Source organism: Chiroxiphia lanceolata, chromosome 2, assembly GCF_009829145.1.
Source record: "Chiroxiphia lanceolata isolate bChiLan1 chromosome 2, bChiLan1.pri, whole genome shotgun sequence".
NCBI classification, from domain to species: Eukaryota; Metazoa; Chordata; class Aves; order Passeriformes; family Pipridae; genus Chiroxiphia; species Chiroxiphia lanceolata.
The window spans coordinates 37,063,243-37,078,902 of record NC_045638.1 but is presented as its reverse complement, the minus strand read 5'-3'; the positions used below and the strand labels follow the sequence as shown (position 1 = coordinate 37,078,902).

Below are 15,660 nucleotides of genomic sequence, written 5' to 3'. Positions count from 1 at the left end.
ACACCACATGTCAGCCTAAACAGGCATGAAGTTCCATGGGAATATAAGAACATGCCAAGTTCTCCCAATCAAATGTCAATTTATCCCCCTCCCAAACTGTGCACACCTCCACTTTCCTAGAAATCACTATCCCTGAAGTACTACAATAATTTTAAAAAGAAAGAAAACCGCAGTGCAATGCAAATGTAACATTCGCCCACACTGAACCTACAAAGAACTATCTCAGAAACACAGAATGCTTTAGGACAGCAGAGACAGAGACTCCATCAACTGAACTTCTACCCCAACAGAGGGGAAAAAACCAAACCAAACCAAAAAAAAGCAAAACCGAAACCCTAGCTGTTTTTTGAGGGCAGGGGAAAGAGAAACAGGTATGAAATGGAGAAAGGCAGAATGGGCAATCTCATTAGGAATGAGCATTTTGTCCAAGAAAGCCCTAGAGGTGTGATTGAAAATAACCTTGTAACATCTAAGCCTACACAATGTTATATGTGGAGAACAAAAGTTGCTATTTAGCAGCAAATTATGTGATGCAGAACAAAATGCTTGATACCACAGCTGCACACATGATTACTTAGCTTCTTGCTTTTAGAAGAGGAAATGAAACTGCATAGGTCTGTTTTGAGTATTGACTTTTAATAGCTTGTTTCTCATAAGGGAACAGGGGATGTTTTCTGTTTTAGAAATACAGGTATCAGTTGATCTTTAAATACAGCCTGCTCCTGCCAACAGGTCACGTACATGATTTATTTGGCTTCAGCTTTTGTTTTTATGCATTAAGCAACTTTTAACCTTCTTTTGTAATACAATATATAGGCAAATTTAAGTACAATAATAGTGTAGGTATTTTACCATCTTCACATTTTCTTGACATGCTGGACAAAGTGATACACATCAGTCTGTCCCCCAAGCCCCAGTTTCATACAAAGCACGTTGAATACTGCTTTCAGTGGCACACTCAACTTGCTCCCACATTTAATTTGCCAAATCTACAGAAACAGACCCTTTGGGAATATCAGGAATTACTTCCGACTTTGTCCAGTGACATTCAAATGCTCAGGCAACTATTGGTAACTTTCATTTTATGGTTACTACAGATGTTGCACGCTGACAGGAAAAGAAAGTTTTAGAACTGGACAAGCTATAGTAATCCAGGTTTTGGTAGAAGAATTATATACAAAAAGGGGATTTATATATAGTTTTCAATCTGTAGTTTCATTTTTCAAAATAAAACCTGTATATATAAATGGATAATATTCAAGATCTGTATATGAATAACAGTTGCTTTCTGGCTAAAACAATATATTTAGACAGAGTCTCACTTTCTGTTTGTCACTTCAAGTATACTAGCCAGTCCAGTCCTTTGGGAGAAAAAACTTCCAATTTTAAATCCTTGAGGATCCATCAGATTCATTATTTGGTAATGACCTTAACTTACACAATATACTATATTATGAGGTGAACCGAAGGGGATTAGATATCGAAGTACCGGTCTGAGTGCAGTAAGCCGAACAGCCGTTTAAACATGATACTACAGCTGAAATAAGTCTCTGTCAGAATAAAAACCAACATTCATAAAAACAGCAGAAGCCATCAAAAACATTCACAACTGCAGGGATTTTTTTACTGTGTGTAATTTTGCATTATAAGTAGGAGAAGCCACAATAGTTTAAAGCAAAATTTAAAAAAATACCACTATAGTCTTGAATTTAATAATGTGAATTGTCACTCTTATAGCTGTTTATAGAAGTGTACTAAAAAAATTTACTTAAACATATGAATTTAAGACTTTCACTTTATTCGGCAAATTGGTTTATTTACACAATGGGGAACGCTGGTTGAATGCTGTCAATGTAATAAAAACAAATCTAACAGAGACAATACTGCTCTCTATGTATTCATAGCAGAAATGACAAACTATTTCCTTACCTGTATCAGGAACATCAAGCGCAACAACGGGACAGTATCATAGGACACTGATTTAACAATAAACCGCAGAGGTCCAGTAATACTATGGCAATTTACTCATGTATTTACTGACTTCAAAAAAAAACATTAAAAGTCAGCAATACCCAGTATAAAGTTCCGTCAATTATCAGAGTCAAACTCTGACTAGTAGGTCAGTAAAACCTTATTAGATCATCCACAATTCATGAAGTGACATGACTTGCTTCAGATCACCAATACAGAAACAAAATTCATGAAAACAGATTATGCTCTAAAAGGCAATGATGATCTGATAAGGGTTTAACTTAATGGAAGTTTAAAAAAAAATAAGAATTGCAGAGCACAGCCCCTATTAGAACAAGCTAACTTTCCAACTTTCAAAAAAGACAAAAAAAAATTGAGAAGAAAAAAAAACCAAAAACACTTCAACATGAAGCTACCATACAAAGTTTTTTTTTGTTTTCCTTTTCTTGTTTTTTTTTTCTTTTAGGAGTTCAGAGTTGAAATTTAATCCTGGCTTTTTAGGGAGAAGGACAGTTTTGGCCTAGACTTTCCTTTGCCCAGGATAATTTTTTGCTCTTCCTTTTGCTGACGTTGTCTCTCTTGTTCTAGTTTCATCCTCTCCTCATGAATCTTTCTTTGTTCTTCAACAATTTTCAATTGTTCTTCAGCCTATATAAGAAAATGATAAAATTTAGGCCAGCATATTTTGTAGTCATAAAAGCAATTTACAAGTCCATATTAACTTCCAAACAGGTCCAATCCTGCATAGGTATGTAAGCAGTTCTGCCTGAGCTAGATGCCATAGTTGGTTTCAGTGAAACTATTTATAAAATGGTTATTTGAATTGAGTTTATAAGAAACATTGAGAACTTCCTACAGCTAATGTATTGAAATCTTGAGTGCTTACATGTCATATTTTTCAGCACTGCTGTGCAAACAACACTTTAATTAAGGAAGACAACAGATATCTAAAGATATCCCGACGTGTAAAATGCAGGCACAATGAAGTAACACATCTTCAAGCAGACGTCTCCCTGCTCCAAAACCCATCCAAAAACCCCTCCTAATCCAAACCCATCTTTACTTGATTTGTAACTAGTCAGTCCTTACACTGACCAATGGTTCTTACAACTCTTCCAGTGGTCTTCTAAAGGTGCTTGTTTTGTTCATTACATCAGTTCATACTTTAAATTTCCTTTATGTCCTGTTTCGACCATATAAGGTTGAGAAAAGGGTAAAACAGAAAGAGATCTAAAGCAGGTGTAGTTCAAGCAAAGAGTTTTAAGAAGCCTCCTTTTTACATGAAAGAGGTGTAATTACCTGGGCAACTGAAACTGATAGAGTTCAATCAGGACTTAGAAGACACTTAGTTTGGCTTATCATCAAATGATTAGAATCAGCTAAATCTTATTAAATATTTTCATGTGGCAGGCACCTGATTAAATGGTCTTGAAGACCAACATATGCTAGACTTTTCTAACTTAGACATCTTAAGCTTATGCTGAAAGTCCCTTTCAGCACTTCTACATCAACGTTATACTCGACTCAAATCCAGTTTGTACTTGTCCTGCTCAACGAAACAGAATTAGTCATTTGAAGCTGAACATGTCTGCAAACTTACTTCAACCTTCCCCACGAGCTATAGTTAAAACGGACTTTTTAAATTCTGAAGGCAGCAATTTCCCTCTAAATTAACTGCATCCAAACTATAGTGTTACTGCTAAGGATCTGGTCTTTTATGCTCAGGGGAAGGAGAGCAATGCTACTGATACAACCAGCAATAGTTAAGTTAAACTCTACAAAGCGTGGATTTGTTCAACTGTGTTTCAAATCTAGCAGACACCTGTATTTCCCTACAAAATGGTTATCTACATCTTCACATACCAGTTTAGCTTGTGCTTCTGCAATTTTTCGATTATTCTCTTCCAGTATTCGCTCTAGTTCCTCACGCTTTGCACGCTCTTCTTCCTAAAGGGGAGGACAGGGCAAGATGTTAGTAAAGTAAAATATTCATTTCTGCATGTTCACTAATCTTTCTCAGAATTCTTTTGTGAACTGACTTAAAGTGGCAGCTTTACAGCCACCTATTTTGTCTCACAATGGTAAACTGTGCAGCCACTAAAACTGGTTTCTACTACTCAATTTAAATCATCCCGCCCAGTCCAAACAGCAACCAACTAAACCCTCCCTAATCATAGAATCCTGACAATTTATTACTAGAATTTTAATATCACACAAATCAACAAGGACAACTACAAAAACTGGATAGTATTTACCAAATTAAAAAGTAATATAGAAAATATAAATAAAGTGAATAGTTTGTCTCACCAATTAAGTATACCTACGTATTCTTTACCTATACTCCTTTAATCAGCATTAAAAGTTGAATATTTACTGTCTTGTCCAGTGTCCTGCAGAGTGTGCTCCTCGGCTGCCATACGCGCCAGCTTCCTCTTTAAAATGATTTGTACTGTTAGCTTGGCAATACCTGCATCAGCAGCTCAACCATTTATAAAGAAACAACATACAAGGAAGGCTGAGCTGAGGAATGCAGATGTTTATGGTAAGAAGGAACAAAAATATGTAAATCATTCCTAAGGCAAACAATTAATAAGAAAAATACATTTACTGTTAGTGAAAAATACAAATGGTAATCCATACTTCATGGAGCTATGGGCTTCTTTCATGGGGAGAATGGACTTAACATTCAGTATTTTGACAATTTTAAGACAGCTGAAACTGTCGTTTGCAGTATGAACTTGGAATTCAGGAGTCCAGGGAAGGCAAGATCAGGAAATAAAGCCTTGTAATTGTTGTTTTCTTGGTGAATTTTATGGAACTCTGTTATGCAACTCAAATATGAAGACTGCGTGAAAGTTTTTGAGGTGTTTCAGTTCACATAATATATATCCAAATTATTTTAATATTTGGAGGATTTAAAGTTAGCCAGAGGTTTGTGTCTGTGTAAGAAAAAAAAGTTAATACGAACAAAGCAAGCATATGAAAACTTCTTACTATGACTAGTAACGAGCTACTATAGCTAGCACACTTCACTCCAGGCATGGAGGTTTATTATATGTTACAAAGAACTGATTAGACTTCTCCACATGATATTGACAATAGCAAAAATACTTTTTAAAAAGAGTCATCCATCTGATCAAATGAAAATCTCTATCTATATATGAAGAATTTTCTGACTATGAACATGTAAATTCAATGTAAACTCTCTCATATTAAAGTCTGAATTTGCAAAAAAAGTATAATTTAATATTTTTAATATTTACTGTAAATCAGCATTCCATTTGTTTTCATTTAATTAAGTGATACTATGTAACTGACAAGTCACATTTAGTATGAAGGGGAAAGCTGCATTGCTACTGTCTCTCCTTCTGTAAGCCAATCAAAATATTAATTTAAAATAAACTGTGTAGGAGGTAGAGAATGAAAAAAGCATTCAACACTTATGACTATTTAGCACAGATTTCCTTTACAGTTTGAAGTTTGTTTTGAAACTTTTGGATCCTGGAATGATTGGTGCAGGCAGGCATCAAAGCCTTTAGTAGCAAATTACTGTCTCACAGAAAGACATTTTCAGCTTCTGCTCCAGCTGCTGATTAAAAAAACAAAACAAAACAAAAAAATCCAAAAACCCAAAAACCCAAGTCACACGTTCAGCTTGACTTCAGACAAGGGCAACCTGCTCTTTTATAACTTCTAGGGAGAAAAAAAGGAGTTGTTAGTAGTTATTAAGAATGGGTATAATGATTTGGACAGAGATCCTTCATGAAGACGTGAATGGGCTTATGCTCGAAGTCCCAGAATTAGTCCAATGTATGCTCAAGGAAAATGTTCATTTTAAAATGAAGAATAAGAAACCTATTTGTTAAAGACAGGTACTGCAGATCACTGCTGGACCCTGCTTTTTGCCTGACTGAAGGCAAAAGCCTCTTACAGTCTAGGTAAACATGAAACAAATGAAGGATACATAATTACAAGTTTTTCAATACCCTTCCCCAAAAATGAAAGGACTGCTGATAAATCCTGCAGCCATGGCAAAAGTTTCAAACAATTCTGAAATATGTAGGTCAGTTCCATTAAAAATCAAGTATCCTTGTTCAGGTTTTAGGAGAATAACTGTTTAAATATCAGTGAGCTCCTCTGAATAGGCTAGAAATTAAGTTTCGCAGCAATGCAAGTTTATATGAGAAGGGAATTAGATTTGCTGTATTCCATCTCTTTCTGAACCGAACAGGAGGCACAAACCAACACTGAAAGTTTTGCCATGGACTGTCTCTACTTTCCAAACGACCGAGCGTTACCTCTCTGGCTTTTTGTGCTGCAAGTTCAGCTTGTCGCTGTCGCTCGAGTTCTTCGAGCAACTGTTTTTCCATGATGCGCTTAGCCTCCTCCACCCTGCGGAGAACCTCTCGCTCAATTTCATCCTTTCTTTTCTCCAACTCTTCTTCTACACGTTTAGCCACGAGTTCTTCCACTCTTCGAGCAGTTTCTTCCTCTACCAGTTTCTCTTCAATTTCTTGTTGACGACTACAAAATGCAAACGTGAGGATTACCTTTTCAATCAATAAAGAATGTTTGCACTGAAAGGAACTCCTTCAATACCCAGCATCAGCCACGCTACTGAATAACTTTTGAAAAGTTTTATATCTTATACACAAACTATATACATAAAGAATATTTTGACCTACATTTAAAGAAAACTAATACTCAGGCAATCAGTGTTCCTACTATAGGGTATCCATTCAGCCCATACCATACTTAGCATCTCTCTATATACTAACAGACTAAGATTAAGAATACCTAGTCATACTATTTCTTCATCATAATTAGGGGGGAAAAAGGGAAAACCCCCAAACTAACAAATAACACCCCCCCCAAAACACAAAACAACAACCACAACCCCCCCCACCAAAATCCACATCCCACCCAACTTTGACTATCCTTAGGAATTCAAATGGTCTCAATTTTCAGCCATGTGTAGCAATAACATCCTGTAAAATCTTGCCCTAAAGTTACCACCTCAGAGGTACCAAACTCATCACTAGTAACTTAAAATAGAAGACAGAAGCAATAAAATTTGTGATTTGAATATTTTAACTAGAATTCCAGTGGTATACCCGTAATCTAGTTATCCAATCATTTACCTATCACATTTTGAGTACCTCAGCTCTCCTTAAGTTTTTTTATTGCAGCACTCTGTCTTACTGTAATTATCCAAAATAAATTATACCAATACCAAGCGCTAAATAAATCCTTGTGAACTACAGCTTTCCATGTTCTGAGTTTTGGAAACATTTTCAGACATCTTGTCTTTATTTTTGTTTAGCAGCAGTGTTATCACTTAGCCTGACTGCTGTTTTAAGTTTTCATTAAGGATACAAAGAGTTTAGCTAGATTTGCAGTTTAATTACCAAATGTAGGAAAAAAAAATTCCAGGTAGTAATCACTAGTACAAAACAGCAATTACATATCCAAAGATGAACAGTGAATACTGTATAGCTCTATTTTACACACTGCTATTTATCTGGAATTATTATGGGCTTTGTGGAGAAGACTGTTGCTTTTAAACTTGACATTAACTTCCATTTTAAGTATTCTGTGAAGTACAGAACAATCTTATAAAACTTATCTTCTGGATTGTTAGTGACAAAAATGCATGATTTAGAATAACAACTACAATTGTAATATCTTCATATCCTGTCATTTTCATAACGCTTGCATTTTCCTATCTCATTTGGAAAACCTTTCCTAATCTATCTTATTTGGAAAACAACTAATTTAAAAAAAAAAGAGTTACAGGATTTACCAACTTTTAGATTTCCCAAGGTACAATTTGCAAAGATGTACCTTGGGAAATGACGAGGTATGGACTACTGATCTAGACAGGCATGGGAAATACAGAGCTGAAAGGCTCCCAATTCTCCCTTTTCACGTGTCATCTTTTCAGAAGTGTACTCAAGTAAGTTAACTTCAGTTAAAAATTTTGGAATGCTCAACTCAATCATTCGGCCTGAGAACACAAATTTTATTCTTACATTCCTCAAGAGACAGCCATCTTACCTGGGGACACAGTAGGCCAGTATTCACTTTTCCAAAATTGACATAAAATACTTTGAGGTGATTTTTTCAGAAAAAAACAGACAACAAAAGGCAAACAAAAAACCTAGACCACTATCACCATCCAGAAAAATACGACACCCTAATTCTGATACAGCAGTATCTCTGCCAAGCCATGACCCTTTCTGGACAATTTTTTAAACATCCTTTATATACTAAATATTCTTTTATTTTAAGAGGTTTTCATTTCCTCTTACGAGGTTTTATTCAGAAATGAGTACTCTCACTGTCCTTTACCAATACTGCTTAGTGTACCTAAGAGGCTGTTCTAGAGAAAGAAATTGTCAGAAAGTTCATATTCTCGTGTTTTATTCAACTATCATAGCTTTATGTTTAACATTGGGAAATCCAGAACAAAAGTGAATTAATTGAATAAAGATAGTACATAGTTACAAAAATACCCATGACATTCATGTCTGAAATAAATTTTCAAATATGCTCAGCAATGGATGATGTACTCATACGTTTCATTCTTCTCACCCCAACAAATTCCATTTAAATTTAATTAAACCAATCAAATGTGTTTTTTAACACTTATAGGCAATGATGATATTACAATGCCTTTGACCTTATCAATGAAATTCAATTATAAACACAGATATAAATCTCAATGATTTATTCTGTAGTTTATACTATTTTTTTTTAATCACATGAACTTACAGTATTTCATACAGAGGTATAACTTTATCATCCTGGCCTACTGATGATTCCAGAGCAAAAGATAAGTCATTAAAGTAAAAAAGTATTTTTGGTATGATGCATTTACTTCTTGAAGACTAATTTTATGAAATCTGCAGAAAAGAAACCACTTTTATGTCAGCAAATTTCTGAGGGGAAAAAAAGTCATACTTGCAAGGCCTTTACAGAAAATGAGCATTATAGGAAAGAACAGAAGTTAGGCTATGTATTAAGATTTGAACAGACACGAGAAGAAGAAAGTCACTTTCAATAGCAAATATTGCTCAAATGTCATATTCCTCCTACACAGACTTCATGAGCATTTTAAAATTTTAAAACTAACTTAAATAGAAAATGTACTTACATATGAACTAAACCAGCTGTGAAACACTAAAATAAACTATTCACTATATTCTCAAATTGTTAAGCACATTCCAATTCATCACTGAAGATATGGAATGGATGGAATATTTCTTTAATTTAGGTACTGAATAAAATTATAAACCACAAAATTAGGATCACTATCTCCAAACCCTTCAATTTTAACCTGTTACTATGGAAGTTTTTGACAACATTGCTGTCAAAATCTCAAGTTAGCAAAGGAGATTATCAACAAACAAACACGAAACTGATAACTCGGGCTCACTCAGCCTTCTAAACATCAAGTAATATTTCATGAGAACGATAGTGCTGAAATAAAACTCAAAGTTCCACCTGAGAATTAACAGGAGTACTTGACTTCACTCATACAAACAAGTGCTATTTCTGGTCTAGGTGGTCCAATGAGCAAGGGTAGCATTCGAAGAAGAATCACCTGATCACAACTGTTCAAACCATTCTCCTCTGTGCTGCTTAAAGGTCTGTTTCATAACTTATTATGCCGCTAAACATCAGTGCATACCCAACGTTTATTAAAACAGAATTTATCTCTGCAGACTCAACAAATAGCCACACTCCCCACAATGTAAACTGAAAAGGGACAAGGTTTCAAACAAAACAAGTCACCGGCTGTCACTATCCCATTTGCCAAGAAAATAATCCCTCGGTGTTAATATAATAGCTTCACAGTGCTTCTTGAAACCCTCAGCCGAGCAACTCCAGATGTCTCCGCTCGACGTACAAGAAACCCCACGCCAGGGCGGGGAGGGGCGGGCGGTGCAGCACAAAGCCTCGGGTGCCGCGGCCTCGCCGCACAGGGAAGTTTGGGAGCAGCGCAGGAGCGAGAGCAGCGCCGGCGGATGGGAAGCGGCAGAGCCGGCGCTGGGGAGGCGGTGTGCGGGGGGCTCGCCCCCGAGTGGGCGGCTCCGAACGCACCTGAGGGAGCCGGGCTCTGGGAAAGGGGCGGATGGCGGGAAAACCAGCTCTCATTAGGCCTCAGCGAAGGCCCGAACGCCTGTACCCCAGCGGCAGGCGGCCCTCTCGCAGGAGGAAGGCACGGAGAGAAAGGCACCAGGGCACAGACCACCCCCCTTCGTCCCCCATCCCTCACTTCCCCCTCGCCCCCAGCCCAGGCCCGGAGCTCACATTTTCCGCTGCCGCTCGAACTCCGCTTTTTTCTCCTCCTCCTCCCGCTTCTGCTTTTCGTCCAGGCTGCTGCGCTTGCTCACCGTGCGCCCGAAGATGTCGATGCGGTCTGGGGGGGAGGAGGCGCGGTCGCGGTCCCGCTCCCGGTCACGGCGGGAGGAGGGGGCCGTGTTGGAGCGCGAGCGGGAGCGGGACTCCCGGCGCCGGTTCCGCTTGCTCTCCCGGGACTTGGAGCGCTTACGCGCCCGCTCCTTTTCCCGGGAGCGAGACCGCGATCGGCTCCGGTTCTTCTTGTTGTGCTTGGAGCTCTTGGTGTGCTTAGAGCGGGACGAGCTCCGACTGCGGGACCGACCCATCCCGGCGGAGAGGAGAGGCCGCGCCGACGACCGCTCGACCACCCTCGCCCCTTTCGCTAGCGGCGCCCGAGAGAGGTGCGAGGAGGCTCTGCACGCATCAGCACCCCCCGATATAGCCCCTCGTCCTGTCCCTTCCCACCGCTTTGAGCTGCAAGGAGAAGGAACAGGCCCCAGGAGCAGGAGCAAGTCCGGACGCAGCCAAGATGGCGGCCCTAGCTCAGCAGCGACTCTGCTTTCCCGCCCCACAATGCACCGCTCCGCGATCGAGCCGCTCCCCCCCTTCCGCCGCCTCGGGCGACGCGGTGGAGAAGCCCGAGAGGACTCGGCAATGTTCGGCAGCCAATGGGAAGCGCCGCTCGGACGGGGAGCCCCGGCCGGCCGGTCCCTTGGGCCGCTGGGCGCGCGGTGTGCGGGCAACCCGCGGGCAGCGCGGCCGGACGCCGAGCGGGGCATTGACATCTTTTTCTTTAGCTGATTTTCTTTTTTTTTTTTTTTTCGGTCTGGTGGGTTTTTTTGCTTTGACATAGGGGACACAAGGAATCTATCAGGAAGTTATGAAAAAACAGTTAGCCCCCCCCCGAATTGTGAAAATTATTTTTTCTGATCCCACTGTTGAATCACTATGGCGACCCATCCCTTAAAGGGAAGGGAGCGCCTAAGATTCGTAAATGCTTATTTGGTCGAATGCAACAACAAAACTCAGAGGGCCCACAAACAAACAGGAAGTTTTATTAGTAAATTACACACTTGGTATGGAAGTTGTTGTGTTAATTCCTACACCTACTACGTAAGGGGTGAAAGGAAAGAGAGGAATTAAAGAGAAAGACATGAATTAAAGAAAGAAAGAAAGAAAGAAAAAGGAAAAGAAAGGGAAAAGAGAGAACCAGTCCTGGTTCCAGGGTTCATCCCTGAGGTGTTGTCAATCCTGGTTTCAACATCAATCCAGCTGTGCTGATCCAGCTGATGAGATGTTCAGGGTCCTGGGGGTCTGTTTCCATGTAGCTAATGTCCAGTGTGGCACACTGAATGTCTGGTTTGGCTGTATTTATTGTGTATTTACATGCAGACGTTATTGTCCATTGTTATTAACAAGTCTGTAGGCAAAGGAAGTGCTTCAGGTCATGCAGAGAGTATGAACTAGTGGTTCTGTAGGCATCTCTGTAGCATGTTTTTATCACAGTTCTGCCATGTAATTTTTAGAATTTTCTGCTCTAACAATGTTTAGAACCGGTGTTATTCTGTTATTCTTGATTTCAGTAAACTGGTGCAATCTATAGATAGTTAACCTCACTTTTTACTTTGAGCAGAAATTTTACCTCCTTGATATCTTTCACAACTGGTGCCTTTTTTTTTTTTAATAGGTAAATATTTTTACTAAGTTTATGTATGGTTTGCAAAACATTCCTTAAGTCACTGGACAAAATCTAATCTAACTTAAAGGTCTTCTTCTAATTAATTTGATTGACTTGCCTTATTTTTCTTGAAGGAAGACTTTCTTATTTTGAAATTCAGACTTAATCTAATGAGTACCATAAATAAATAAAATGGAAACATCTTTCTGATAGATCACTTTGCAAGTAACAGCAGTGTAATGGATAGGGTCAAACCAGCATGGCAGGAATTCCAGAGTCGCAGACCCTGGCCACACTTGTTTGTCCCTAGCCTTGGGAAGCTCATGCAACAGGTAACTAAGGAAGTTGATAATCAGACCTTTTAGACCCTGAGCGGGTAGGTGAGTTTCTAACTGGCATGATTCCTGTAGCAACTTGGCTACAATTGTGTGCTGAAGCTTATAAATTCATATGGTGCAACAGTTCTGATTAAAAAATGTATCATAATTTTTTTATTACTACATTATATATTGGATGTACCAAACCTGACCTGGAATATACCAGAGGGAAGGGGCAGAACTACTTATTTTGCAGTCATAAGTATAAATGAGTTTTTAAAATATTTACCATAAACTGAGCTTTCTCCTTGGTAAATCACTATAACAGAACCTGTATTTAGCAGCTTGGTTGCCTGAAGAAATACCAATTTCATCTGCAGAATTTTATTCCTATTCATCTCTATTGACTCATCAGTACTATAAAGTGCAATATGCAATATTTTATGAGAACAATTCATTATGGTGGATTGCGTGGAATTAAGGAATTATATAATATGGTATAATGAAATAATTTTCTTCAATTCATTATTGTATTGCTCCATTTCATTTTTTTAAGCTCCCAAAGTAATAAGAGCAGAAGATTTTTAATACTTGTACTAGGTTAAGGTCATTAGTCTGCTCGCTTTGTTATTTAGGAGGACTAAATTCTGGTACTTCTGGAAAAAGCTCCTTTTCCCCTTTAAAAATACATTCCTGAGAGCTGAAAAATTAGTAGAAAAGCATTTCTGTCTATGATTTCTTTTTTACTTTGAAACTTGGTAGTTATTTGATTAGGGTATTTTTTTAATTCTATAATCTTATATTTCCCAACTTATTAGTAGTAAAATATTAATATTTAAGGGTTTTTTTTCCCCAGGTGTGATTACAATTGATATGGAATTACAGTACTAAAAGGAAGTTTTTAGTAAATACTAAATTTAAAAGCCTTGATAATTACATAATTTCATTTCTTGTTTTCAGTTAATTAAAAAAGAAGATGGTAATTTCCCTTGTTAGTTTCACTTCAAAGTTTTAAATATTTAAACTCATGCAATTTTTTTCTGGATTAAATAATACTAGAATTTTTGAGTTTTTAATGCCATGTGTGGGGTTTTTTTCACAGTTTGCTAGCTATACAGGATTTCCATCCACTCTTGTGTTTTTGCATTTTTTTTCCATTTTAGTATATCTCAGTATATTAAAATGCATAATTTGCTTCTTAAAACTGTTGCCTTGGAGTTGGAAAATACCTTATTTGACAGCCAGATTATGCCATAATTATAGCACCTCACCCTTCTTTACCTTGGCTACTGTCATCATATGAAACCTCTCAACCCATAGGCATTTAGGGGTAGCACCATGGAGATACTGTGCTCTCATAATCTCCGGATTGTACCTGCTCTTTCTTACACCACTGCTTCTGTCATTAGCTGGGTCAAGAGGAATCTTGGGAGATTAAAGGTGGATTATTTTGGGTTGTGCTAGTGTGGCACAGCTGGATGTAAGATCTTTGTAATGGGTCTAAAATGAAAGAACTCTGGAGGGTAAGCAGGGGAAGAAAGCAAGAGCATAATAGGATAAGGTGTTTGGTATATAATTTGCTGTCATCTGGTGTAGCCTGTCTCACGGTGGTAAGAGGGCAGAAGTAGCACAGAAGAACGAGGTTGTTGTAAGGGAAAAAAGTGGTTTAAATGTGTATTGGTTCTTTCAAAACAGATATTTCAACCAGAGTTTATTAAAAGTCAGAAACTATGAATACAGGTAGGGGTTTTTTATTTTTTTTTTTAATTTTAAATATGAGTCAGTGCTGCAATTCATGTCACAGAATCTGTAGATCACAGAAGCTGTACAGATGTAGAATTTGTATCAGTCACTGTGGTGACGTATAAAAAATAATGAAGTTATCAATAATGCCAAAGTTGCTTGTTATGCATTTTTGGTCAGGTGCTTTGTTTCTCTTTGAACAATGCCATGGAGTTCTGAGCTGCTAAACTGCAGAGATAGGGAGATGAACTATCCAGGAGAGTGGCAGAACAGTTGTGAGGAAGACATGACAGGAGCCTGGAACACCTGACAGAAAGGGAAATATCTTTTCTAAGACTTGAGAGAACAAGTCATTAAGACTGCTGCTGCAAAGGACTGTTGAAAAAGGGGAAAAAAAAAGTTTAATTGCAAGAGTGGAGAGGAAACCCTGTAAAATGAGAAATTAAATAAATGAAAAGGCTTTTCACATTGTACCTATACAGAAAGGCTGAGCAGATTGTATACATAACTATAGTTATTAGCTAAAATAACTCCTTTCCTCTTCTCTGTATGTTCAGTTGATAATCGTGTACTTGTAAATGAGCAGTACTGCACAGACTGCTGTTGGAAGTGTTTTGTAATTTGGATATGCAAAAAGACATAGCATGAGTTATCAGGACTAGTGTTTGGATATATGATAATCAAATTAATTTAAAACAATATCTATTTTCTTTCCCACATGGACTTATTTTTAGAAAATAAGTAAAATGGCCAAATCACGATCAATGTGGTAATTTAAGTATTACATTAGTTATCAATGTCAGAGGACATTTTATGATTTTTGTTTTATGTAAGCGTACTAACCACTTTTTTTAATGTCTGGACTACTTTCTTCTTTCTACATAGAAGAAAGAAGGAATGCTCATTCGCTTGCCTTGTTCACCTTGCCTAATCTATTTAGGTCCTAAATAAAAGCTCCTGAATGCTATTAGAAGTGGTGAATAAAAGTTTTTACCACAGCTTGAGACACTGATCTGCAAACCATAATGATGCATAATGAATCATTGTGCCTTTTTCTCACAGTATTTTTTTTCAAAATCATTGATACTATATGAAATATGCAGATTTAAGATCACATATAAGTATGTATGGACCTACGACTTGTTTCGTCTAAGACTGACACCAACCAACCCTCCTCAGCAGCTGCACAGTCATTGAGCTACTTTAATTCTGTAAGCATATTCTCATTTATCTGAAGGACTTCGTTGCAATTGTGGTGTTGGTATGTATAACTAGGGACTTAAGCCAATCTGAAATGGGTTGATGTGTCATCTAAGCCTCATGAGGGACTGATCCAATGTGGATATGTGGATAGTTCCTTAAAAAAAATAAAGCCAAAAACATGAACATAAGAAAACAGAGTAGCAATGAACACTGTTATTCAAAACCAGGTTGCTCATGACTCAGTGGTTAGCATAGTGGTTAGACTAGTTGGACAAGCAGGAAAATGGGATTCAGGTGTGTCCTCATTCATATCAATGTCTCTTCCTTCCCATGACCATATGTTAATCACCAGGCCAGTGTCTAGGCTGGAGTACAGTGAGAAGGGAGCTAAGGGCAAAGTCC

General features: G+C 38.0%; 1 protein-coding gene across 2 annotated transcripts; it reads right to left on the bottom strand.

Moving 5' to 3' along the window:
* Positions 1-617: 617 nt before the first annotated feature.
* Positions 618-10,914, bottom strand: ARGLU1 (arginine and glutamate rich 1). Of its 2 annotated transcripts, none has more exons than XR_004355654.1 (4): positions 10,288-10,897; positions 4,346-6,495; positions 3,835-3,918; positions 618-2,619 (listed from the first exon to the last, which is right to left on the bottom strand). XR_004355654.1 is itself a non-coding variant. In XM_032680886.1 (4 exons), exons 1-4 carry the CDS (start codon positions 10,641-10,643, stop codon positions 2,455-2,457), a joined length of 831 nt encoding a protein of 276 aa, XP_032536777.1. In that variant the 5' UTR covers positions 10,644-10,914; the 3' UTR covers positions 618-2,454. The 2 variants fall into 2 exon arrangements, 1 of the variants encoding a protein (XP_032536777.1); XM_032680886.1 differs by having other exon boundaries at positions 6,270-6,495; positions 10,288-10,914.
* Positions 10,915-15,660: the final 4,746 nt, after the last annotated feature.